At 35.0% G+C, this 25,518-nt stretch overlaps 1 protein-coding gene across 4 annotated transcripts in view; it reads left to right on the top strand.

Annotated features, from left to right (window-relative positions):
* Positions 1–25,518, top strand: part of NME7 (NME/NM23 family member 7) — a 155,739-nt gene that overhangs the window by 82,477 nt on the left and 47,744 nt on the right. For all 4 annotated transcript variants that reach the window (XM_074308297.1, XM_074308299.1, XM_074308296.1 and 1 more), the window contains exons 10-11: positions 1,002–1,103; positions 16,287–16,394. In XM_074308297.1, coding sequence (XP_074164398.1) covers positions 1,002–1,103; positions 16,287–16,394 — 210 coding nt within the window. The remainder of the gene's footprint in view (positions 1–1,001; positions 1,104–16,286; positions 16,395–25,518) is intronic.

The raw sequence follows: 25,518 nt of genomic DNA, 5'->3' as shown, positions 1-25,518 counted from the left end.
TATAGGTAAAGACAATTATAAGAAACAGAATGGATAATTGAAAAGTTTTTACATGCACAAAACTAATGCTATAAAGAAGTGAAGCAGTCAACTAGAAATATTAGTATCAGTTGCCTTTGATATCTAAGATATACAGGTAACTAACAGATACATAAAGTCAAAAGCAATTCCAGTAGATAAGTGGTGAAAGGATGTGAAGTTTTCAAAAGAAGAATGTCAGACACTTAGCTATCATTTGAAAGGATGCTCTGGACCACCAGGAACAACATTGAACAACAAAAAAATTGAAACTGAATGCTGAGAAATCATAATCAGATTTATCCCCAAAGAAAAAAAGTAAGAAGATATGTTCATTATTTTTAGCAGAGGTTGAAGGATATGAATGTGGTATACTGAATGTAACATCAGTGTCTTTTGATATGTTGATTAATTGCTTTTATTTTTTTGTTATAAGTGGCTTGAAGTAGGGATAAAGCATATATACATAGGTAAATGTAAATAGTGGAAAAACAAAAATTAATTAAAAAAATTGAAGCCAATATAAATTGCAAAATGTCCTTGATTCTGAGAATCAAAGGTGGAGCATTCCTGACATGCAGTATCACTCATGTAAAGGTTTATTTGGGATATATATATATATATATATGTACATATATATATACATATATTATATATATATGTATAAATAGTACATTAGGTTCTGAAAATAGCAGAATTCACAAAGGGTGTTGATATGAAATAAGTCTAGAAAAGTAGTCTGGTGCTCGACCATGAGGATTTAAATGCAAAATATCTGTATTTTATCAAGTAATAATAGAGATCTCCTGAAGTTTTTTGAATAAGGATTTGTTAGTTCTGTGTTTGAGGAATATGAGTTTGCAAGGTAGACTTTGAAAAGCCAAGAACAGGGGCATTAAATCATCTTGATTGTAGATGTTCAAATCTAGGAGAATAGAAGAAAAGTAATTTATGAAATTGATAATGACCCTTTTCTCTTTTAGGATATGGTGACAGAACTGTATTCTGGTCCTTGTGTAGCATTAGAGATTCAACAAAATAATACTACAAAGACATTCCGTGAATTTTGTGGACCTGCTGATCCTGTAAGTTATTATTAAAACAAAAATGTGAAAAATTAAAAGTGAACAATCGTACTATTAAAATCACCATTGCTTAGTAAAGATAACTTTTGGTATGTTGGGGAAGCCATGTTTTGATTAGTGATACAAATTACAAACTCTCCCATTTATTTTTATCTTGATTTGTTCAGGTTCCTACCTTTAAGAGGATTCACTCAACAGTTTGAAAGCCTTCCTATTTTTTTAAAAAAATATTTTGGAGTTACTTTTGGGATGTCCATTTAGTGTTTCTCATTCTGCCTACAAGACTAATCTGCCTACTTTTATAGTCATAAATATATTTTTGGTAGTATTTTTGTTGTCACTGATAACATGCTACAAACTAGTCACATTCAGCATGTAGCTTACAAAATGGCAAGACATATGCCTATCCAACATGTTAGCTAATATCATGGAATTATTGATAAAGTTCTCCAAATGCTTTTATTCACGCATCACAATGGACTAATTTCATCAAACATTAGAATGCAATAAAATTCTTAAGCCAAACTATCCAATTTTGAAGAAACAAAATAGATGAAAGATATCCATTGATTAGACTAGAATGTGAAACTGAGTTAGAAGCCCGTCATTACATCAGTATATATCTCCTACTTGTGTTTAGTCTATTTTGAAATTTCCGTTCTCTGCACTTTTCAGCATTACCCTTCAGCACTGATGCATTTTGAGAGAACTGGATGAGCTTAGAAGTAGTGGCACTTGACAGCATTTCAAAATGTTTTCCATATTCACAAAAAAATGAGTTCCCAATTAGATCCCAGTTACTGAGGATTGTGTTATTTACTTAATAACATCCTTGTTAGCTGCACACTATGCACAGTACACTATGGCTCCCAACAAATGTTACTGACTTTAGAGATAGTGAATCATTCTGAACCAGGATGAAAATAAAGAAAGCCAAGTAATCTAAAATTAAAGAAAAACTGTATCACTCTTTCAACATTTTTTGAAATCAGTAGGATTCCCAAAATTAAAGAACAATAGTCTTGGAGTCAAGACAATTGGATTTTAATCATAGCTCTGATATTTGCCAACTTTATGATTTCAATTTCTCTGAGCCTTAGTTTCTCATTTGTAAAATGAAACCTACGTGGAAGGTCTAGTCCAGGGGTTCTCAAATTACGGCTCATGGGCCAGATGCGACCTACTGAGGACATTTATTCGGCCCGCCGGGTTATGGCAAATGGGCTGAGGGGAGGAGACAGAGTGTGAGCATTTGTCCTACACTTGGACCAGTCAGTCCTTGATTGCTATAGGATCCTCGCACAGTATATATTAGAGCAAAAATAAGTAGTGCTGATTAAGTCTGAGGTAAAATTGGAACAGTATAGGATGAGCTCACTTCTGTATTCAGTTCTGAAGGAGAGTAGCTGTGTACACTTGGATCTCCAATTCTGGACCATTTTAATGACCATTCTCTTAACTGTCTTAGACTTCATTGCTTTTTAAATGTGGCAACTAGATTGAATATATTTTGGCCAAATAAGAGATCCATCTTCTTTTTCTTTTTCATTACAGCGTTTTATTTTCAAAACATGCATGGACAGTTTTCTTTTTTTTTTTTTTTCACATCATGCTGCATATTTATTTATTTTTTAATTTAATTTAATTTATTTTATTTTATAATTATACGTTTTTTTTGACAGTACATATGCATGGGTAATTTTTTACAACATTATCCCTTGCATTAACTTCTGTTCAGATTTTTTCCCTTCCTTCCTCCCCCAACCCCCTCCCCCAGATGGCAGGCAGTCTTATACATGTTAAATATATTACAATATATTCTAGATACAATATATGTGTGTAGAACCAAATTTCTTGTTGCACAGGAAGAATTGGATTCAGAAGGTAAAAATAACAGTTTACACTCATTTCCCAGTGTTCCTTTTCCAGAATCTATTGGAATTGGATTAGCTCTTCTCTATGTTGAAGATATCCACTTCCATCAGAATACATCCTCATACAGTATCATTGTTGAAGTGTATAATGATCTTCTGGTTCTGCTCATTTCACTCAGCATCAGTTGATGTAAGTCTCTCCAAGCCTCTCTGTATTTCTCCTGTTGGTCATTTCTTACAGAGCAATAATATTCCATAACCTTCATATACCATAATTTACCCAACCATTCTCCAATGGATGGACATCCATTCATCTTCCAGCTTCTAGCCACTATGAAAAGGGCTGCCACAAACATTTTGGCACATACAGGTCCCCTTCCCTTCTTTAGTAGTTCCTTGGGGTATAAGCCCAGTAGTAGTAATGCTGGATCAAAGGGTATGCACATTTTGATAACTTTTTGGGCATAATTCCAGATTGCTCTCCAGAATGGTTGAATTCTTTCACAACTCCACCAGCAATGTATTAGTGTCCCAGTTTTCCCACATCCCCTCCAACATTTGTCATTATTTGTTCCTGTCATCTTAGCCAATCTGACAGGTGTGTAGTGGTATCTCAGAGTTGTCTTAATTTGCATTTCTCTGATCAATAGTGATTTGGAATACTCTTTCATATGAGTGGAAATAGTTTTAATTTCATCATCTGAAAATCAATCTGAAAAAATCTGTTCATATCCTTTGACCATTTATCAATTGGAGAATGGCTTGATTTCTTATAAATTAAAGTCAATTCTCTGTATATTTTGGAGATGAGGCCTTTATCAGAACCTTTAACTGTAAAAATGTTTTCCCAATTTGTTACTTCCCTTCTAATCTTGTTTGCATCAGTTTGTGCAAAACCTTTTTAATTTGATGTAATCAAAATTTTCTATTTTGTGATCAATAATGGTCTCTAGTTCTCCCTTGGACACAAACTCCTTCCTCCTCCACAAGTCTGAGAGGTAAACCATCCCATGTTCCTCCAATTTATTTATGATTTCGTTCTTTATGCCTAAATCTTGGACCCATTTTGATCTAATCTTAGTATGTGGTGTTAAATGTGGGTCCATGCCTAGTTTCTGCCATACTAATTTCCAGTTTTCCCAGCAGTTTTTGTCAAATAATGAATTCTTATCCCAAAATTTGGGATCTTTGGGTTTGTCAAACACTAGATTGCTATTTTTATTCACTATCTTGCCCTGTGAACCTAACCTATGCCACTGATCAACTAGTCTATTTCTTAGCCAATACCAAATGGTTTTGGTGACTGTTGCTTTATAATACAGTTCTAGATCAGGTACCGATAGACCACCTTCACTTAATTTTTTTTTCATTACTTCCCTTGAAATTCTCGACCTTTTGTTGTTCCATATGAATTCTGTTGTTATTTTTTCTAGGTTATTTAAATAGTTTCTTGGAAGTCTGATTGGTATAGCACTAAATAAATAGATTAGTTTAGGGAGTATTGTCATCTTAATTATATTCGCTCGGCCTATCCAAGAGCACTGAATGTCTTTCCAATTATTTAAATCTGACTTTATTTTTGTAGCAATTGTTTTGTAATTTTGCTCATATAATTCCTGACTCTCCTTTGGTACATATATTCCCAAATATTTTATACTATCGACCGTTATTTTGAATGGAATTTCTCTTTGTATCTCTTGCTGTTGGATTGTGTTGGTAATGTATAAAAATGCTGAGGATTTATGTGGATTTATTTTGTATCCTGCGACTTTGCTAAAATTCTGAATTATTTCTAAGCATGGACAGTTTTCAACATTCACTCTTGCAAAATTTTGTATCCCCAATTTTTTCCCTCTCTTCCCCCCATTCCCTCCCTTAGGCTACAGGTAATCCAATATATGTTAAATATATGCAATTCTTCTATACATATTTCCACAATTATTATGCTGCACAAGAAAAATCAGATCAAAAAGGAAAAAGATGAGAAAAAAAATGTAAACAACCAACAGCAAAAAGAGTGAAAATGCTATTTTGTGATCCTCCCCTCAGTTCCCACAGTACTCTCTTTGGGTGCAGATGGCTCTCTCCATCACAAGACCATTGAGACTGACCTGAATTATCTCATTGAAAGAACCATGTCCAGCAGAATTGATCATTGTGTAATCTTGCTGTTGCTGTGTACAATAATCTTCTGGTTCTGCTCATTTCACTCAGCATCAGTTCATGTAAGTCTCTCCAGGCCTTTCTGAAATCATCCTGCTGGTCATTTCTTATAGAACAATAATATTCCATAACATTCATGTACTACAACTTATTCATCCATTCTTCAGTTGATGGGCATCCACTCAGTTTCCAGTTCTTTGCCACAGACATTTTTGCACATACAGGTCTCTTTCCCTCCTTTAAGATCTCTTTGGGATATAAGCCCACTAGAAACACTGCAGGATCAAAGGGTATGCACAGTTTGATGGCTCTTTGGGCATAGTTCCAATTTGCTCTCCAGAATAGTTAGATCAATTCACAACTCCACCAACATAGTATTAGTGAGACCTTCCTTCCAACATTGAAATTCTTCTGATTATGCTACAGAACTGTCAGTCCACAGTTCTTTGGTTTGGGAGGATTGATGGTAGTACCTTAAAAACTCACACAGGATGAGAAGATATGAATGGTTGTCATCTCTACCATTAATGGAAGTGTTGGCATCCATAGAATCCATCAGAAAAATTCTATAGAATTTTATACACATGTATATATCTTGATAAATAAATGTGTGTCAATATATACATGTATATATCTGCCTATATGTGGGTATATATATGCATATATAGATATGTAAAAACATAAACATTTCTATTTATTTATCCATCTGTCTGCTTATCTATTTATTTATCTATCTGTCTTTCTCTTTATCTTGCTATATGAACTTCCCTGTTTCCTCAGAGGATTGAGCTGCATTGAGATAAACCTCTATAAATCATTTCCAAAAAAAAAGGATAGATGTAGAGTGAGGGAGGTTAGAGAAGCTGACAGAGGATTAACTACTGGCAAATAGTTGATGGATCAACTGTCCTCTGCGGAAAGGACAAAGTTCTGTTTTAAAAAGCCTCTCCTGGTGCAAATGGAAAATATGTGTAGGCGTATCGGAGAAAATATTTTTCTTAGTTGTTGTTTCTTTTTTCCCTCAATATCTACCATGGTGGGGGATAGATGAAGTGGGAAAATACATGAAAAAAACCTGTACGTTTCTTTTTTTCCACGTTCATTAATCTCATATACCTTCCAGCAACCAATGCTTTTTTAAGCTAAGAGAACAATAAAGCATGCTTACTTGTTCAGTGAGAGGAAATCAAGCATATTTTGGAAAGTCCCATATTAATACATTTATAAATGAAACAATGCTGAGAATGATGGAAAATTTGTTAGGCCTTGCTGGAACTCTTCCCTCAGGCCTTTCTTGATTTAGCCCAGGAGAAACCCATGGGCCCTAGATTGTGCTGGGATTTACAGGAGGTATGTTGGTATCCTAAATATGTTAGACAGCTAAAGCCCTTGAGTTAGTTGTAGCTTCTGGAGGGAACTAATTCTCTTCTCAGAGCTTAGCACAGCTCTGGCACATAATAGTTCTTGAAGAAATGTTGATAGATTGATTTCATGAAACTCAGTTTGCCTAAATGGAAGAATCAGTGGCATTGAGCAATAGCTATAAATTTCCTCAACCTCTGTCCCTCCTTCAAGTTTTCTTAACTGTGTAGAAATTCTTTCAAGATTCTTAGGCCTGAATTTATATTCTCATTTGTATAGCTACTCCTACCATTTCTCAATCTTTTCAAACTTTGTCATTTTTCTTCTGTACACCATTCACGGGAAATCTATCTAAGGACATTGGCGGTCTATACCTGTATTTGTTTATTTGTTTATTTTGATATTTTGTGCATTTCAATATAATATTCATACTATCTATCTGTTATTCTTTTACTATATGACCTAATTTTCTATCTAATTCATACTATCTATCTGTTATTCTTTTACTATATGTACCTAATTTTCTGGTCTGAGTTCCTGATAATTTCTTAGCAATATCCCTGAAATCATTGTCATTGTCTTCAGATAATTTAAGGACTATTATATGGAAGAAAAATTATTGTTATTTTATGTGTCTCCAAAGAGTATTAGAACTAGAAATTGTAGGATGACAATTGTTGGCTCCGCTTAAAAACTGCCCAGTTAGAGAATGCACTTCCTTAAAAAAACATTGATTTTTCCACCCATGAAGGTGTTCAGAAAGAGTCCACCTGGCCAAGTGTTGAATCAGTAAATAATTATGGAGCACCTTCTAAGTGCCAGCATTATGCTAAGCACTGGGGATACAAAGAAGAAAATGAAAGATGGTCCATGTCCTCAAGGAGCTAACAATTTAATAAATGAAGAAAACACAAAAAAGGAACCTGCAAGGGTGGAATGAAGGGGAGGCTAGGGAAAAAGTACCTAGCTCACAGGCTTGGTGGGGTCCGGCCCAAGATGTACAACTGCTAAGAAATGCTTTAGCTGGCCTGGGAACCCTCTTTAAATGGAAGGTTTGGGAGAGTTCTTTGCTCTACCTACCCTGGGCCGAGGTGACTCATGAGGTGAGAGGGCTGATGCTTTCCTTCAGGATGATGAGTTTCCTGGTGATGAAGTGTCCAGCGAGCCTGATCATGGTGGAGTCCAGCAGAAGAAGCTGGTGGGAAAAGTTGAGATTGTTGCAACAACTCCTCTCTGGGGCAAAGTATTAGCCTAGAGCACTTCTAATTTCCTGCTCAACTCTCAAGAATTTCTTCTCGAAGCCAGAAGACAACTTTATTTATACAGAAGAACAATTTATAAGGTGACATTATAAAGAAAAAAACAACTTTGAGAGACTTAAGATTTCTATCAATTGATTTTTTGAGGGTTTTTTTCTTTCAGAGTGAGGCTAACTGTCTCTCCCTTTCAAGGTTCTAAAGACGCATCGGACACATTGGTGTCTTTCCTCTCTTATTGACTTGAACCCCTGGTTCACAGTTTTTTTTTTTCCCATCCACAGTTAGTCTTCAGAGACTATAGATATGGCAAGAACAAGTACCAGCATTGACACACACACACACATGCTCATGCACACACGTGCACACACATGCACAAAAGCATACATGCAGAGGGAGCACACTCTCCCCCCCCCCCCCCCCAGCCCTAGGGAGAATGGGTTCAGAACTAATGCAATTCCTACAAAACATTGGCCCTCACCATATTCAGGACCAAAGGTGATGAGTTCTAGTTTCAAAGTAATGGTGCTAACGTACTCTTTCCTGGTCAGATCTCCTTGGGAGCATTATGTTCAGTTTTTAGTTGCCATGTGCCCAAGAATGAATAGAAGCCACTGGACTGTCCCTTCCAATCCAAATCGAATTATTGTTAAATGTGCATAATATGATAGGCCTTAAGAGTTACACCCATGTGTCCCCTAGAATCAAATGGACAAGTTCCAGAGTGTCCAGAGGAGAGCATTTAGGATAGTGAGGGTGTTTCATGCCATATCAGGATCCTTTGAAGAAAGTGGGCTTATTAACTTAGAGGAAGACGAATGTAATGGGGCATGACGAGCGTTTTCAATTTTGGAAGACCTGCCAATTAAATATTCCTATAGCACAGATATGTCATTCCCTTACTCATGTTACTGAAAAAACTTTTTATTTCTGATCTTTTTGATGATGGTCTCTCCAGTGGCATAAACCTTCCTTCCTCCTTTCATACCTCTGCACAGTCATCCTAGTTCCCTCGCCTCTCTAAGCCCTCACACCTAGCTCTCTCACTCCCCAATGGTCTCCCTTCTTGATTCCCATGTTGTAGTTTCTTTCTCCCCTTAGTTGTGGATCCTACTTATATCTTGCTTTTTATATATTTATTTCATCATGTCTGATACCATAAGATCCTTTTGGGATTTTCTTGGTAAAGATACTGGAGTGGTTGTCCATTTCCTTCTCTAGCTCATTTTGTAGATGAGGAAGCTGAGGCAAGCAGGGTGAAGTGACTGGTGCAGGGTCATAGACTAGTAATTGTCTGAGGCTGGATCTGAACTCAGAAAGATGAATCTTTCTGACTGCAAGCCCATCACACTATCCACTATTCTCTATTACTTTCCTTATGTGTGTATATATTGTATCCCTTCTGCCCATTCAAATGCAAATGCTCTGAGCATGGCAATTTTCTCATGTTTGCCTTATATTTCTAAACACCTAGCACAAAGCCTGGCTTATAGGTCAGTTCTTAATAAGTCCTTGTTCTATCAAAAAAGAAGATCTATTTTCCTTATTTCCAGAGGGCATGACAAGGAAGGGTGCTTAGAAGGGGCAGAGATACAAATTTTGATTCATTGTAAAGAAAAAGTACTAAAAATTGAAAGTTGTCTATAAAAGTGAATTGAGTATCACACTCCCCATAGTTAGAGGTCATCTGCAGAGGACTAGATTGCCTCTTTTTGGGGACATGAGAGAGAGGATTCTTACAGAAATAAAGGTTAGAGTCAGTGGCCTTTGGGAACTTACCCAATTTACAGATTATATCTTAGAAAGATAGCTAATAATACACAGGGCAACAGAATATATACAAAAATTTTGACAGGTTAGAACTAAAATTTAACTGAAGTGTATAATAGGTATAAATGTGAAGTTCCACACTTGGGTTAAAAACAATAACAATTTCTTAAGAACCTGCTTGGGGGACCTGTGACGAAACAAGTTCAATGAAAAAAAGTTCATCCTCAGCCGAGTCACACAGGTTGACAATATTTAAGTTGATTATGAGGAAAATATTCTACAAATTGTAGAAGTGTCTGAAGCAGATTCCCTCCATAGAAATCTTGCTGAGATCTTAGTTTATTTACACTAATTGAGATAGAAATGGCAACATAACAGAGTAAATAGAGAATTGACCTCAAATTCAGGAAGTTCCAGATTCACTTCTGAAACATATCGGTTGTGTGACCATGAGCAAATTACTCAACCTCTTAGTGCCCCAAATAATTTTCTATAATCTCTATAATATATAAATTTCAAACGAATTGCAGATCTTTGTTGGTAGCTCTGCAGCCTATTAACTAATGGAAGTTCAGAACTTCCCATAACTGATGAAGTCTCAGGTTTAATCATAGACAAGAAATTAAGGTTGAGGGTCCATAATGAAAAAGAGGATTCTGTAGCATACCTTTGCCTTGATTGGACCCATAACTAGCACACTTATGTGTTTAATTCTGAGAGTTTTATTATGGAAAGAACAGTATTAAGCTAAAGGGAGATTGGTGAGAAGATTGAAAACTGTACCAGAAAAGGATCAGTTGAAGAAATTAAGAATATTTAACCAGGAGAAGATGAAAAGGAATAATCTCGTTTTTAATTATTTGGAGGACTATCATTTCTAGATTCAGTTCACATTGTGCAAATAATGTGTTTATGTTAGTTGTAGTAGGACAGCTAGGTGAATAAGTGATAGTAGGGAATAATAAATCTCTTCTTACTACATTGTAGCTGGTTACACCACTTAGATTTGAAGCACAATTACTTTTTTTCCTATTTCCAATTTCAAGCTATATCATGTTATCATGTACCATGCTTTAAGTTCTGATACCCTCAGCTATTGCTTGTATTATATGTGGAAATTGGCTAATCTCAAATCAGTTTCAAACTCTATTACCTATTATAAAATACTCACATTCAAAAGATTTATTTGTTGAGTACTTACTGTATATTTCAGCTAATTGAAAGTATTAATAATACTCTTGATTTACCATCAATAGCAGAAAAGACAGGACTGAATTATTGATATTTAATCTGAAATAGCATTGAATCTTTCAGTTTTTATAAATTTACATTACAGCTAATTCTGACTTTAATGGAAAATGAGATAGTAAACCTATCAAGGTCTATAAGCTATGTGTTTCAATTTCTCCTGAGAAGTGTGTGTATTCTTCAATGTTTCATTCACTAGTGGCCTTTTCAACTAACTAATAGTTGTTTATGTTTGTTTGGAGAGGATCATTGTTGTTTAATCCTAAGGTTTCCTAGACAAGTTCCTAAACTCTAGAACAGAAATTCTTAACTTTTTTGTGTTATGCTTCCCTTTGGTAACCTGGTGAAATCTATGGATCCCTTTTCAGAATAATCTTTTATTATCTACATTAATACTCAAAGGAACTATTAAACTTTGGTTAGAGGACCATCAAAATGAAGACATAATACTTTCCAAGATCATGGACCTCCTGAAATCTGTCTATGCACCCTTAAAAGTCCATGAACTGTAGGTTAAAATTCCTTCAACATCTACTTTTTATTAATAGAATTAATTCATAGAGAAATCCCAATAAACATATGCTTACATGTTATATGGATCATGTTGTTTCAGTAGTGAAGTGGATTAATGGTAAATAATTGACAAGGCTCTAAACCCTTATTGGGGTAGGTTTGTGTGTGTATGTGTGTGTGTGAAATATTGGTAAAATCAATGAAAAGATTAGCACTATTCTTTTAGACTTCAGTGCTAAAATTTGAAATTATGTCAAGAAAGCGATTAAAATGTCCCCACCCTTTGACCAAGAAGAGATCCTACTATTAGTGCTCTAAGGAGGTCAGTTATGATAAAAGTCCTAGATGCTTTTGTAAAGCAAGAATCAGAAACAAAATAGATGCCCCTTAATTGGGGAATAGCTCAAAAAATGTTTTGTATGAGTATAATGGAATAATATTGTATCAAACTATTGGTTTGTTTGTCTAGTTATGTATTCTATCCAGCATATGGCTACTTTTAATACTGATTTAATAGAATCAGTAACCTTCTTAAATTTGGAAACTTCTTGAATCTCATCTTTAAATAGGAATCACTGCTATATGGGACTGACTAGCAGATTCTGTTCACCTTCCTTTCCCTCCAGTGACACTGGACAAGTTACCCCTCTCTCTGAAAGACTCTCAGTTTCCTCATCCATTACATTATGAAGTTTGAATAAATGTTTTCTAGGGTCATTTACTATCTTGTGGATTTCCTTTATTGTTGTGAATAAAAGATGAAATGACTGAGGAAAACAAATTTTTGATCTTCTGGGCATATTGATTTATTAAGCAGTACATGGCACTTGCCCAACAAATCAGGACCAGACCTCTTCAGCTTCAGATTACAGGGAGAGACAGACTTTTATTATGCATTAAAAATAATTAATCAAATAAGGCCAATTAATTAAAAGGAAACAATGCAACGTTAGGTAATCCTATTTCTAAATGGATGAGAGATTAGGGACTTTCTAAATTGGGAGGGAACATCTAATAGGTACAATTTTCTCATTTCAGAAAAGGAGGTTATCTCATTCCACAAGTATGTGTAAATGGTCAAGGGAACATGGAAACAATAACTGATTGATTAGTAAGGGGCTGGTTTTCAGATAAGGCATATGGGTTATTTGAAATGTACAATTGTGAGAAAACTCCTTAAATGTCTTTGAAGGTCTCTAAACAGCAAGGAGAGGTAGCTGCAAGTTTCCCAGCCACTGAGGGCCAGGTTTAAACAAAGTAATAAGGTTTTCTTCCAATTCCCACAATTTAATATTTCTCACAAGACCAAAATTGGACTAGACCCATAATTGAATATAAACTAAGCTAGCTCCAGAATTGAGTCACAAGATGGAGGTTCACTCAATTCCCACAATTAACTACTTGCTCTCCTAATCCCCTCAATTCCTTCACGGTTGAGAACATAGAAATGTTTCTGTGACAGAAGTATCTTTTCACATTCTAAACATGAAAGAGTCCTTAATTATCTACTACTTTATTTTTGAAAATTACTACTCTTGCTCCACTCATGTTAATATAAGAAATTCCTACTGCTATGAATAAAGAATCCATTGTTTTTATTATCAATAGTACTTAGGCCTATACAAAGAAATAGAAATCTAGGTGTAAATAGAGATCAGACTCTCAGAAGCATAGATAGACAGGTAGCAAAGATACAAGACATTTTGCTGCACTTGAGAGCAAAAGCTGCAGTAGAAGTTTTAATGTAGCAAATTTTCATTCTGATAGAACCACTAACCAGGAAATAATGCTGTTTTGTGTGATGCATTCATTTTGGGAATAATTAAATAGGCTTTTCTGATCAGGTTGTTCATGCTGCCTTTGTAATCCTCATTCTATTTTATTTTTCTAAGTTTGGATTTTGGAGGTTATTTTGGGTGCTGGCATTTGCCCTTTTACTGCAGGATTACCTGAGCAGAATTTTTAGTAGTTTCCATACTTATGACAAGCTGCGCAATAACCAAACGTGTGACTTGAATGGGGGTTGGGAGGAATGTGGCAAGAATGGAGACTAAAAGGCTGCAGAGCCTCTGAAGGCCACAGATCCACATCATGTTCCACCAGCTTTGCTTTTCCCACTGTGACCTGGCTTTCTAAATTCTGCAGTCACAGAAAAACATTCTGTGTATAGGGGTATACTCGTCCTCACCTTTCTAAATGCTAATTGTCATGTAATTATTTCTATATACTTAGAGAGGGATTTATAGAAGCTGGTTCCTCTGGATATCATAAAGATCATAATAGATATGTGGCTTCTGAAAAATTTTACATGCAGTCTGGCAGTAGGTGGGGAGACAGACTAAGAGGAGCCCGAGGGTTTGTTATTGAGCTGTATTTTTAGGATGTATTTTTAGGCATTCTGATTTAACAAGTGTACCTGATGCTTTAAAGATGAGAAAATTTGAGGTCATTTTATCAATATATTACAGAAGAAAATGATTGAACTAAAATTAAAACTTTAATTTCTGAAGGGGATAAAGAGGCATCTATTTAAATGTTCGAAGATTTTGTAATTGATAACTCATCTTTGAAATAATAGAGAGTAAAAGTACTTCATATTTTAATAGTAGATTATGACTTCATGAATGATTTATGTAATTCAAAATTTTTGCTGCTTGATTTTTCTTTATCATTTCTGTATAAAAATTTAAGAAAATTCTCTTGAAATATGGTTTTAAAAATCTATCTTAAGGTGGAGGAATTGCTTTAACTCTATTTAAATTAGAACTATATCTTTTTGTGCTCTTAACCAGTATTTGTTCCTAGTAATTTGACATGTTGAAGTTTTATCTTGTTTTTGAAGTTCTGGGAATCCTCTGTATTTTTGAATGACTTCTGTGAATCTGCTGAGGGTTGGGAAATAGCAAGAACAAAATGGTTTCTGTTTTGCTTTGTTTTGGTGAGGAGATGTAGGGTGGGATTATTGCACAACTATAAGGACAAGATTCCTAATTTCAGAACAGAAAAACCTGTCTTGGAGGCCTTGCCTTCAGTACTTCCCCACATGACACACATCTGGCAAGTCACTTAGTATCTTCAACCTTCAAGCCTCAATATCTTCAACAATAAGGTGGAGAGATTTATATTCAGTAGATAAGTAGGTACTTATTAAGCATTTAGGTGCCTTAACAACTGAGTTCATTTACTAAGAATGAAACCTCCCTGTTCTTGAGAAACTTCCATTCAAACAGGGGAAAAGACATGGAATACATATAAATTCAAGACAGTTCAATAGGAGATAGGGAGAATGGACAGTAGCAGGCTGGGGATTAAGATGGGCTTCCTTTGGAAGTTGGTATTTGAGCTTTTTTTGAAGGAAGAGTTTCTTTGAGGCCATGGTAAAGAGAGAGGGCATCCCAGGAGTGGGTTAGAGGAGGCATCGAGGCAGCTGAGAGATGGGGTGCAGGACGAGTCAGGAAGATCAGTTTATCTGCACACTTACACCCTCGTCTCATAGGATCGCTGTGGCACTAACATAAGGAAATGGCATCTGTGAAAATGTCTGCTGTGCAAGAGATATGATTAAATATGTCTTTCTGGCTACCTGCTTAACAGGCTAACCACTCCATCTATCTATGATGGAGAGATCAGGAAAGGATTCCCAGAGAAGATGGTACTTGAGCTTTGAAGGAAAAAAGAGATTCTAGGGGTCAAAATGCAAAGGGGAAGAAATGGAAGATTGACTGTCATATGCAAAGAACATCAAGGTTAGCTTGGTCAGATTGCAGAATGGAGGGAGGGCAGTATAATAAGATGGGGAAAATAGATTGGTTTAAGGATCTTAACAGTCTGGAGAAGAAAAAGTTTGAGAAACAATGATTTAGTACAGTCTTCCAAACACAGTGGGCATTTAAGAAATGTTTGTGCAGTTGAGTTGAGAATAATGTACAAATAGCTTTTCTATAAATGTGACCTAATAGATTCATACAATTTATATTTTCTTATTAACCTGTTATTGGATGCCATTAAATTTGTTCATTTTAATGAGATGCTTCAGAGTCCCATTACTAATATAAAATATAGTTATAAACATTATTAACTAGACATGTTTTGTTTTATTCTAGTAATCTTAACAGTGAAAAATCTCAATTGCTTTTCCCTTCTCTGACAGTAATTTAAATGTATATGTAGAAAAAAGTGAAAAAACCTTATAAAAGTCTTAAAATGTGGTTCCTTTTTTTTCTTTGACACTTAATTTATGAGAAATTTATATAAACACACACACATACATAGTTTTTCCATAGCATATATACATATAGATGAATATATCTATACTCTTATTCACCTGTATAAATGTGTATATTATAATATGCACATACACATATATATATATATGTTTTATGAAAAATCTATGCATATTGAATATAATTATGAGCAAACAGATTTTAAAAAACCTAGACTTGCATGAACTGATGTTAAATGAAATGAGTATAATCAAGAGAATATTGTACATAGTCACAGCAACATGGTGTGCAATGATCAACTTTGATAGACTTAACTCTTCTCAACACAATGATCCAAAATAATTCCAAAAAACCCATGATGGAAAATGTTATCCATACCCAGAGAAAGAACTATTGAGTTTCAGTATAGATAGAAGCATACTATTTTAACTTTTTTTTTCTTTCTCATGGTTTTTTCCTTTTGTTTTTATTCTTTTACAACATGATTAATGTAAAAATATGTTCAATAAGATTGTACATGTATAACCTATATAAGATTGCTTGCCACCTTGGGGAGGAAAAAATGTGGAAATAAAAATCTTATGAAAGTAAATGTGGAAAATTAAAAATCTATGTGTATTAATGTTACATAATGGATTCCATTTATATTAATATATAACTATACTGGGTTATTTAATAACATGTTAAATATTACATTATTTAAGTACTATATGTCATTAATACTTTTTTCCTAATACCGTGCTGATTTTATTTTTATATAAATGTATTTCATAGGAAATAGCTCGTCATCTTCGCCCTGGAACTCTCCGAGCTCTCTTTGGGAAGAACAGAATTCAGAATGCTGTTCACTGTACTGATCTGCCTGAGGATGGTCTTTTAGAGGTAAGATATATAAGGATCAAAGTCCTTTCTAAATTTTAGTCATAGTATTTTTCCTAAGTAAGAAAACTTAAATATTAATCTATGAATTATATAGTTGTTTTATAAATAAAGTGTAAATCTCTGAAAGACCCTGTTGGGAGAGAGGCCCATGAATGCTCCTGGGCTCACCTCCAGACACTTCTCCTCTCTGTATGATGATGGGAAATTAATTTAAACTCTTTTAGCCTTATTTCCCTTGTCTGTAAAATGGGGACAACTAGGGATAATCCTGTCTATAGTATCAGTTGTTGTTATGAAGATGAAATGAGACAGTGTATATTTTTTTGCTTTTCAAACTTTGAAATCTAATTTAAAGGTCACGTATTGGTTATCAGTCTCATAGTTTCCTTCATGTAATTAAGTTTAATAGACATTGTAATAACTTCTGACTTCAAACACTTTGCTGTAAATGGTATATTTTGGGATTTTGTAGGCCTAACAAAAGGGACTGTGTAGTCCTAACCAAAAAAAAAAAAAAAAAAAAGACTAACAAAAGGAAATTAAACAAAAATTTGTTTAATCAAATAAAGGTTGTTTTTTGTTTTTTGTTTTTTAAGCAAGTATTAACTATGACTCCAAATTTCCAAATTGTAATATGTGAAAACATCTCAAGTTAGTCAAACATTTTGAAGTTCCACCTGCAGCCATTTGCCAGAATAGCAAAGCTTTTGGTTTGGTTGAACTGGTCACATTTTCCATTTGCATAAAAAACAATGGAATGGGAATCTGGTGGCTGGGGTTCCATTAGATTACTTCTGGTTAACTAGCTAAATAGCCTAGGATAAATAATTTTCTTTTCCTGAGCTTCAGTTTCCTCATCTAACTAAATGATAACTACACCCTTTTTATCTCTAAAACCTTATATTTCATATTCAATCAAGGTTTTTATCAGTCTATAGCCTTGACTTTTCCAGGGAGAAAAATATCTTTGCCTTTATCCAATAAGCTAAATAAGGGCATCCAAAATCTTTTGTAAAATACTGATTTCTCTTACTATTTAAAGACCAGCTTCAAGGAATAGGCTCTCTTCAAATAAGTCGTTGTTGTTGTCGTCATCATCATCATCATCATCATCATCATCATCATCATCATCAATCTAATAGCTGATACCTGTAGAGTTCTCTCTTCAAGTCCATACTAGGCACTTTATATCATATGTAATCCAAGGATATTAAAAACAAAGCAGACCTCAAACTCATTTTTTTTTGATGGAAGATTTATATAAGAGCTTTTGACTAATTAAGCTTTGATCTTCTACACAATGATAAAAATTTAATGATCTTTTCTACTATTCCAGATGGTTTTATAAGAGGAACAAAGTGTGTCTTACATTTAAGAAACCCATGGGTAATAATCATAGATTTACAAAAAAGATAAATGAAAGAGCAACTATTCACTTTTCTGAAGGATACTTTATAATGTGATTTGACATAAGATCCATTTGAATATAGAATTTCTCTAATTTAAAATATGTGAAAATCATAAAACTTATAGTATTTATAGAATTTAACTTTATATACTTTTCAGAATATAAAACCCCTTCATAATATATACTTAAAAAAAAAAAAGAATTTTGTGTTTTGCTGTTATATTCCAAGAGTTTACCAACTAGTTAATGTCACTTTAGTAGTATAGAGGGATATAACACATGTAAGTGATAATTCTACTCTATAGTAACATATTAATACATTAGTAATGGAAAATATTATCACTTAATCACTTAAACCACTTAGATAAGAGATTTTGGAATTGGGCTATGGGAACTTTTTTTTTTTTTTGCAAAGACAGTTGGGGTTAAGTGACTTGCCCAGGGTAACACAGCTAGGAAGTGCTAAGTGTCTGAGGCCAGATTTGAATTCGGGTCCTCCTGACTTCAGGGCTGGTGCTCTATCCACTGCGCCACCTAGCTGCTCCTGCTATATGAACTTTAAAAAAAAATTTTGATAACAATTATAAATATAATTAGATTCCTTTATGATGCTATATATTTTATATCTTTAAAAACATTACTCTAAGAAAGGGACCACACGGATTCCCAGACCACCAAAAAGTTATGACACAAAGAAGACAAAAACTTCTGACCTACACAGAATAAGAAATAAAGTAATTTTGGAGATTAAACAAGCCTGGCCTAGAGATATAATGTAAAAAAAAAAAAAAGAGGGGCTTCAATTATCCCAACAAATGCTGAAATTCTCTTACTTTACTACTCCCAGAAGAGAAGCTAATACTTTTTTGACTTGCTTTGGTTATTATTTAAATTTTCAAAGGACAAAGGACCAGTTAAGGAAATTTCTATGGGTTTGATTCTCATCAGTGAGATGAATATCAAAGGAAAGTTGGAAACAACTCCGTTATAAATAGTGATAGAGAAGGAAAAGAAAGCTAGGAATGAAATGACACGAATCCTAGATTTTTAGGAGCAAAAATTTGAAGGGTTCATTTGAGAGGATAAGTAAGATCCTTTAGCTTAAAAATCTATTGGCAAGTGGGCCCAAGAGATTTGGGGAATCTAAAGAATAAAATTTTGAGGAGCCAGAGAGAAACAGTCGCAATAAAGAAGAACAGGAAGGGTTATATAAAATAGATACTATCAATATACAGAAAATTCTTCAGCAAACTTAAAAAAATATGCAGAAAATAGAAAAAATAGTCCTAGAGAATAAATACCAGAACATAGCCTTATCCTATAAGGATAATTCCACAGTGAAAGAAGCAAAGTATAACAATAAAAACAAACCATGAAAGGGTTTATTTTTATTACTAACGTCAATGAGGAGAGAAGAGAAGAAAAAAAAGACTGACTCAGGATGGAAAGAAAAATGATCTAATTGAGCCTGATTTTGTGTCAGTTTTTCTTGACAAGGATAATGATTTGGTGTCTGGACAGTATAGAACAGAAATGTCTAATAGAGAGTTATTAAGATAAGTAGGGAAAAGAGAGAGAGAGAGAGAGAGAGAGAGAGAGAGAGAGAGAGAGAGAGAGAGACAGAGAGAGAGAGAGAAACTAACCTTGTTGAATTTGAATGATATGACCCAGATCAACTCCACCTTTAGGTCCTTGAAAAACTGGCAGGTATTCCTGCAGAGTTGTGCACATTCTCACAAAGATTTTTGACAGTAGGAAAGTTTATTTTCCTAATTTTCAGTAAGTGGAGTCCTAAAAACTATAGATGACCAAATCTGAGGCATGTAGGTAATGCAATGGACAAATCTGGGCCTGAGTCAAGAAGTCCTGACTTCAAGTGTGACTTCTAGTGTTTATTGGTTTGTGTGATTGCAAAAGTCACTTAACTTTGCCTTAGTTTCCTCAACTATGAAATGGGATTTATAATGACATTTACCTGATAGGGTTGCTGTAAGGATTAAATAACACTACTTGAATTATAGTTAGAAATTGCAAAGAGACAAATTTAGTCTTGATACGAAGGAAGAGTGGGAAGCTATGACTGATAAGTAGACAGATAGCCTGTACTTTTTGAAACTAAGTCTGGGTAAAGTTATTTCATTTATGTTATTCAGAGGATTCTTTTTTAAGGCACCTTTTAATTCTTTGCATTATTTCTAAATATTAGATGGTCACAGGGCAATAATCCCTTATATGTAAATCTTAGTCATACTCTTGATTATAATGTTTTGCATTTTAGAGTGATTATTATCCAAATAAGGAAAGAGCAGTTAGCAAATATATTGCTATCATTTTTTTTTAACATCTCCAGGATACTTATTTGTTTAGGTTATCCAACCTTGATTAAATAAAAGCATTTACACTATTAGCTAATAGTATAACATTTAAAAACTGTAAAATATGAAAATAATCTAATTTATAACTTATTTGATTTTAAAACCCTATTTTGTTCATTTAAAGTTTTTCAAAATAATTCAATTTATTAAATCTTTTATTATATTTTAAGTTCAGTATGAGTGGCTAATTTGATTATTTTTAATTCTTAGTTTATCAATTTTTTTATAAAACACGATTTAAAAAAATTTGAAGCAAGAAGTTAAGCTATATATCTTAGCTACTTGTTACTAATGGAAAAAACAGTCATTTATTGGTAGCACAATTGCTGTTTGTGGTATCCAGCTAAGGAGGGCTACTCATTCTGTTTTCCTGATAACTGGGCAGGAAGGAAGGCAGAGAAAACTGGTGTTTGATCACGTTTAAATTCTATGTTGGTCTGCAGTTGCTGACCCCGTTTCTAAGAGCCAAGGTCAGAGATGCGAATGATGCAGAGGAATGACACAAAATTATAAGTATTCACTAGCACGTCTGGAAGCATCAGGAGAATGTCATGTGGAGACTGGGTCGCAGCTATGCACAGTTTCAAAATGAAGCATCAGAAACATCCCTGTTGGTCATTTTGGAATCAGACAGTGTGTGCTGGTATGACCAACATAGGGCTCCCAGTCACCTTTTTCTGTATATGGAACCTGATCAGAAGCTGCATTGTGCTTTTATTGGGCTTTGTCCTGAATCCTGGGGTCAGCCAGGAGAGAAAGGCTCTTGTTCTTGTAGACATGGACACAGCTAATGTGGTAGTATTTAATATCTATTTCAATCTTCACTGTTTGGGCCCTTTGCCTGGAGAGGACTTCCATGAGCCCAGTCCTATCCATCATGGGAATCTTTGTAAAAGAAGGTAGCCATGATGCCTTTCCTCTGAAGACACTGTTATGACTCCCATGAACATTATTAATTATTTCTAAAAAAACAGTTCTTAAGTGAATTGTTGCTTAACAACATTGGGTATTATCTTCACTGTTTTTTGAAGGTCAGAATCTAGCTTTTTTGGTGACTTGACAGGTTGCGCCAATTTACCAATGTGTATTTAGGCTAGTGCATTTGTAAGTCTCCCAGATTCTGCTTATGGGCAGTTTATTTTTTAATACATGAATATTTAACATTATGCATATTATATATATATGTATATATATATATATGCACATACATATGTAAATATATGCATGTACAAATAAGTACATATATGCCTTAATAGCTGAAAACTTCACTAATACCTTTGGGATACCATTCACACTCTCTCTCCCACCAGGGTATGGCTTTTAGAAGGGCTCAACCCTCTGCCATCCCGAATTGTATCTGACTGACTGGCATGCTGCTTCTCAGTAGGACTCCTGTTTCCTCTAAGTCAGTTTCCTCATGCCTTGTGGGTTCCTCAGGCCCCTTCCCCTCCTCGTCTGTGCTCGTGTGGTTTCCTAGGCTTGTGATCCCTCCCTTCTTGTCTAGTGCAGGTCTTCCTCATTCATGACCTCTTGCCCGAATGCTCTAGCCTACATTGCTCTACCGATAGCTCCGGGCCAGAGACCCTACCTCATGCTTCCTTTGGTCTCTGCTGCCTCTCTTTGTTGATATTTAGATTTCTAAACTTGATTTTTATACATCTTCAAAATGAAAAGCTCATACTTTACCAGAACCAGCAGACCTTCTGTTTGGCCCTCAAGAAAAAATTGCTCTATGTTTATTTATCTGTAATAGAAATTGTTTTAAAATATGAATTTCAGAAATACTCTGGTAGATGTTTAATTGTGTCTGCCTGGCCTTCCCAGGGAAGTCAGGAAAATTCCGTGTAAGCAGAGCTAAGCGCAGGATACTGGGTGGGATAGTGCAGGAACAGACGGCTGTCTTTTGTCCTTGCATCTATAGAAACCACAAAGTTAGGTAAATGTTTCTTGAGTTCCCTTTTCATACCATAGACTTGGGAACCATTACTCTTCTTTCCAAATGAGGAGGGAGTACAGAATGGAGGGCTCTGCTCTTCTGTAGATCCTTCAGCTAGAAATTTCCAGAATTGCTGTTCCAGGGTACCACACCCAGATGGTTAGACCAGATTAAAGGAGAGCTTGGGTCCTCTAAAGTCTATTCATTTCCTTCAAGTCTCCTACTTTTTATAGAGAAGGAAAATGGGAACCAGGGAAGTGAGATGATTTGCTTAGGGTCACCCTAGCTGTAATTATTTCACACCAAGATTGGAACCCAGTTCCTTTGCCTACAAATGTAAAATTCCTTCAGCTGTATCACATAGAATTATCTGTTTCAAGAAACTGAAAACTGACTGGCTGCTCACTAGTTGGAGACTGGCTGAATAAGTTATGGTATATTACTGTAATGGAATATTATTTTCTATAAGAAATGACCAGCAGGATGATTTCAGAAAGGCCTGGAGAGACTTACGTGAACTGATGCTGAGTGAAATGAGCAGGACCAGGAGATCCTTATATACTTCAACAACAATACTGTATGATGATCAAATCTGATGGATGTGGCTCTTTTCAATGATGAGATGATCCAATGACCTTGTGATGAACAGAGCCATCTGCATCTAGAGAGAGAGCTGTGAGCACTGAGTGTGGATCACAACACAGTATTTTCACTCTTTTTGTTGTTGTTTGCATTTTGTTTTCTTTCTCTTTTTTCCCTTTTTGTTCTGATTTTTCTTCTGTAGCATGATAATTGTGGAAATATATATAGAAGAATTGTACATGTTTAACATATTGGATTACTTGCCATCTAGGGGAGGAAGTGGGGAGAAGGGAAGGAGAAAAATTTGGAACACAAGGTTTGGCAAGGATGATTATTGAAAGTGATCTATGCAGGTGTTTTGAAAATAAAAAGCTTTAATAAAAAAATCTGCTTCTCCTGCATCCATATAAATAACAGAACAGGATTGGGTATCCATTAAAATACTTGGGTATGGGCATTGGGTTTCTCCTAATTCAGTTCAAAATGTATTGACCAAAGGCCAAGTACAAGTCCCAGTGTTCTTTGTCCTAAGCTACCTCACAGTGTATCTGGTATGTGAAAGCTTTATTACGTTATTAATTGTAGTTCCTAATGACCCACACCTACCTCATGGGCACTGATTAGTTTTTCCCAGATAAAAGATCCTTGGACTAACGACAGTCCTGTCACAAGCAGTCCTCATGTTCTTGCTATGGCCTGAATGTCTGCATTAGTCCAGTTACTTTCACAGAGTCCCAATTTTTTTAAAATTTAACTTGCCAACTTTTAAGAAGTTCTTCAGTTTTCATATGTGTTTATATATGCATGTATATACACACACATTTGTATAAGTATCAGTGTGTATATGCATCTATCTACATAAATATTCAAGTATATATACATATTTGCTGCATCTTGAAATTCATTCATTTGGTATTTCAGGAATTTTCTTCCTACCAGATTATCCCAAAATATATGACACATTTGTGTAGTTTATCTAAATCATTTATTCACTCTTTTTCTTAAGAGTTTTTCGTTTTTTCCTTGTTTCCATAGAGGTACATAATATCATGTCACTAGAATGTGCTGTACACATATAACCTGTATTCCACAGATAAGTCCAGAGGTCACTGATAAAAGCCATCTTTAACAAAACCACACCCAAAGCACAAACTTTCTTTAGTTTTATCAGCTTCCCAGTCTGGACACATTATATACTGCATTTTATAAAGTCATTCACTATGGATTATGGAAATGAACATAGGTAGTTTTTTTTTTTTTAAGATTGGTTATTAAGAACTAAGGCAAAAATGAAATATGCTGCTCCACATGACATAAAGAAGTGTAGACTCAGAATTAACCTCAGCTAGATGGCACAGTATTCTGACTTCCTAGAGTCAAATCTGGCCTCAAAGACTTACTGTTCCTCTTCTGTAAAATGGGCTGGAGAAGGAAATGGCAGATCAGTCCTGTCTTTGACAAGAAAATCCCAATGGGGTCACTGAAAATCGGACAGGACTGAACAACAAGAATAGAAGCATTTCTTAATGAGGCCATTCAGCTTTTAAGAGAACTTCCCCAATATACTATCAACAGAAGAACATCTATAAATAGTGTTTTCAAAATTTCCATCAGAAACTCTTACAATCTCTGACAGCTTTCCATTTGAGTATATGATAAAGCTCCCAGGCCAGAAAATCTTCATATTGTGTGTCAAATCTTTCACTACGGAACTTAAGTATTCCCAGTGTTCTTTCTGTCATGGGGCCTACCTTGTGCACATGCCCTTGAAGTGTGTTGCACTGACATTTTGCTCTGTGTTGGACACTGAACACAGTAATGAGGCATCTCCTTCTAGGACTTTGATTTAAGCCTAACTGCTCAATACATTTCCCCAGAAAGGTCCTTACCCTGTATAATTAATGTCATCACTTACTTCCTTTATATGTTGTGGAGTATGGATTTTGATGGATGTACTAGTGCCTTTGTGTGGAGCTTGGATATTATTTTGGGGAGATCAAAGAGACCGTCTTTTCATTCATTCTTTTGCCTTCATCCTCCTGACAGTTTATGACTAATCACATTAATTGAAGTCTTGTGAGGATGACCCTCGATCTTGCTAATTCTGTTTGGTTAGCCAACATTGGAAGATCAAGTCAAAATTTAGTGGCTTGGAGAAGTTCATCAGTATTGTGTGCTGTTCCATGATGGCCTTCTTGCACAGATTCTGGATGATGAGCAATGCTCTCACACTTTTCCAGTCATCAGTGAAGTGAAAAGGGTCGTGTGCTTGTTCCCATGCTTACATTTTTTTTTAATTTTTATTTTTTTCTACAAAAGATGCTGTCTTTAATAACAAGAAAAAGCAGATTTAAGCAGTTTACTCCTCTGATTAAAAGCATAGAAGATGAAAAATGGTAAATTTTTGTGACTTTACACAGATAAAGGAATACTGAAAAATCTGATTGTGGGGGATACCTATATGGTGGAGGATTAGATGAGTAAAAATTGTAGAAGGTCGGAGAGATTGGAGGAGTGACGAGGTGATGGGATCTAAGTTGTTGGCAAAGCACTGAAGTGACTGATTCCCATGTTTTTTAGTATATTTTCAGTAATAATGTCAAGTGCCTTTCACGAGGACAGCCTCAAGGTCAGCTACTGCACTAATGGTAAATTATTTAACTTGAAAAGGCTGCAAGACAAGGCTGAAGCAGAGAGAGAGTCGGGCTGTGACATTTAGTTTGCCTCTAAAGCCAAGAGGCAAGACTATGATTTTCTGCCACTTATTGTGACCCACAGTTAACATTAGGAAGACGGAGGTTCTTCACCAACTGTCATCCTCCA

This window comes from Sminthopsis crassicaudata, chromosome 4 (assembly GCF_048593235.1).
Source record: "Sminthopsis crassicaudata isolate SCR6 chromosome 4, ASM4859323v1, whole genome shotgun sequence".
NCBI classification, from domain to species: Eukaryota; Metazoa; Chordata; class Mammalia; order Dasyuromorphia; family Dasyuridae; genus Sminthopsis; species Sminthopsis crassicaudata.
This window is presented reverse-complemented; position numbering and strand designations above follow the sequence as displayed.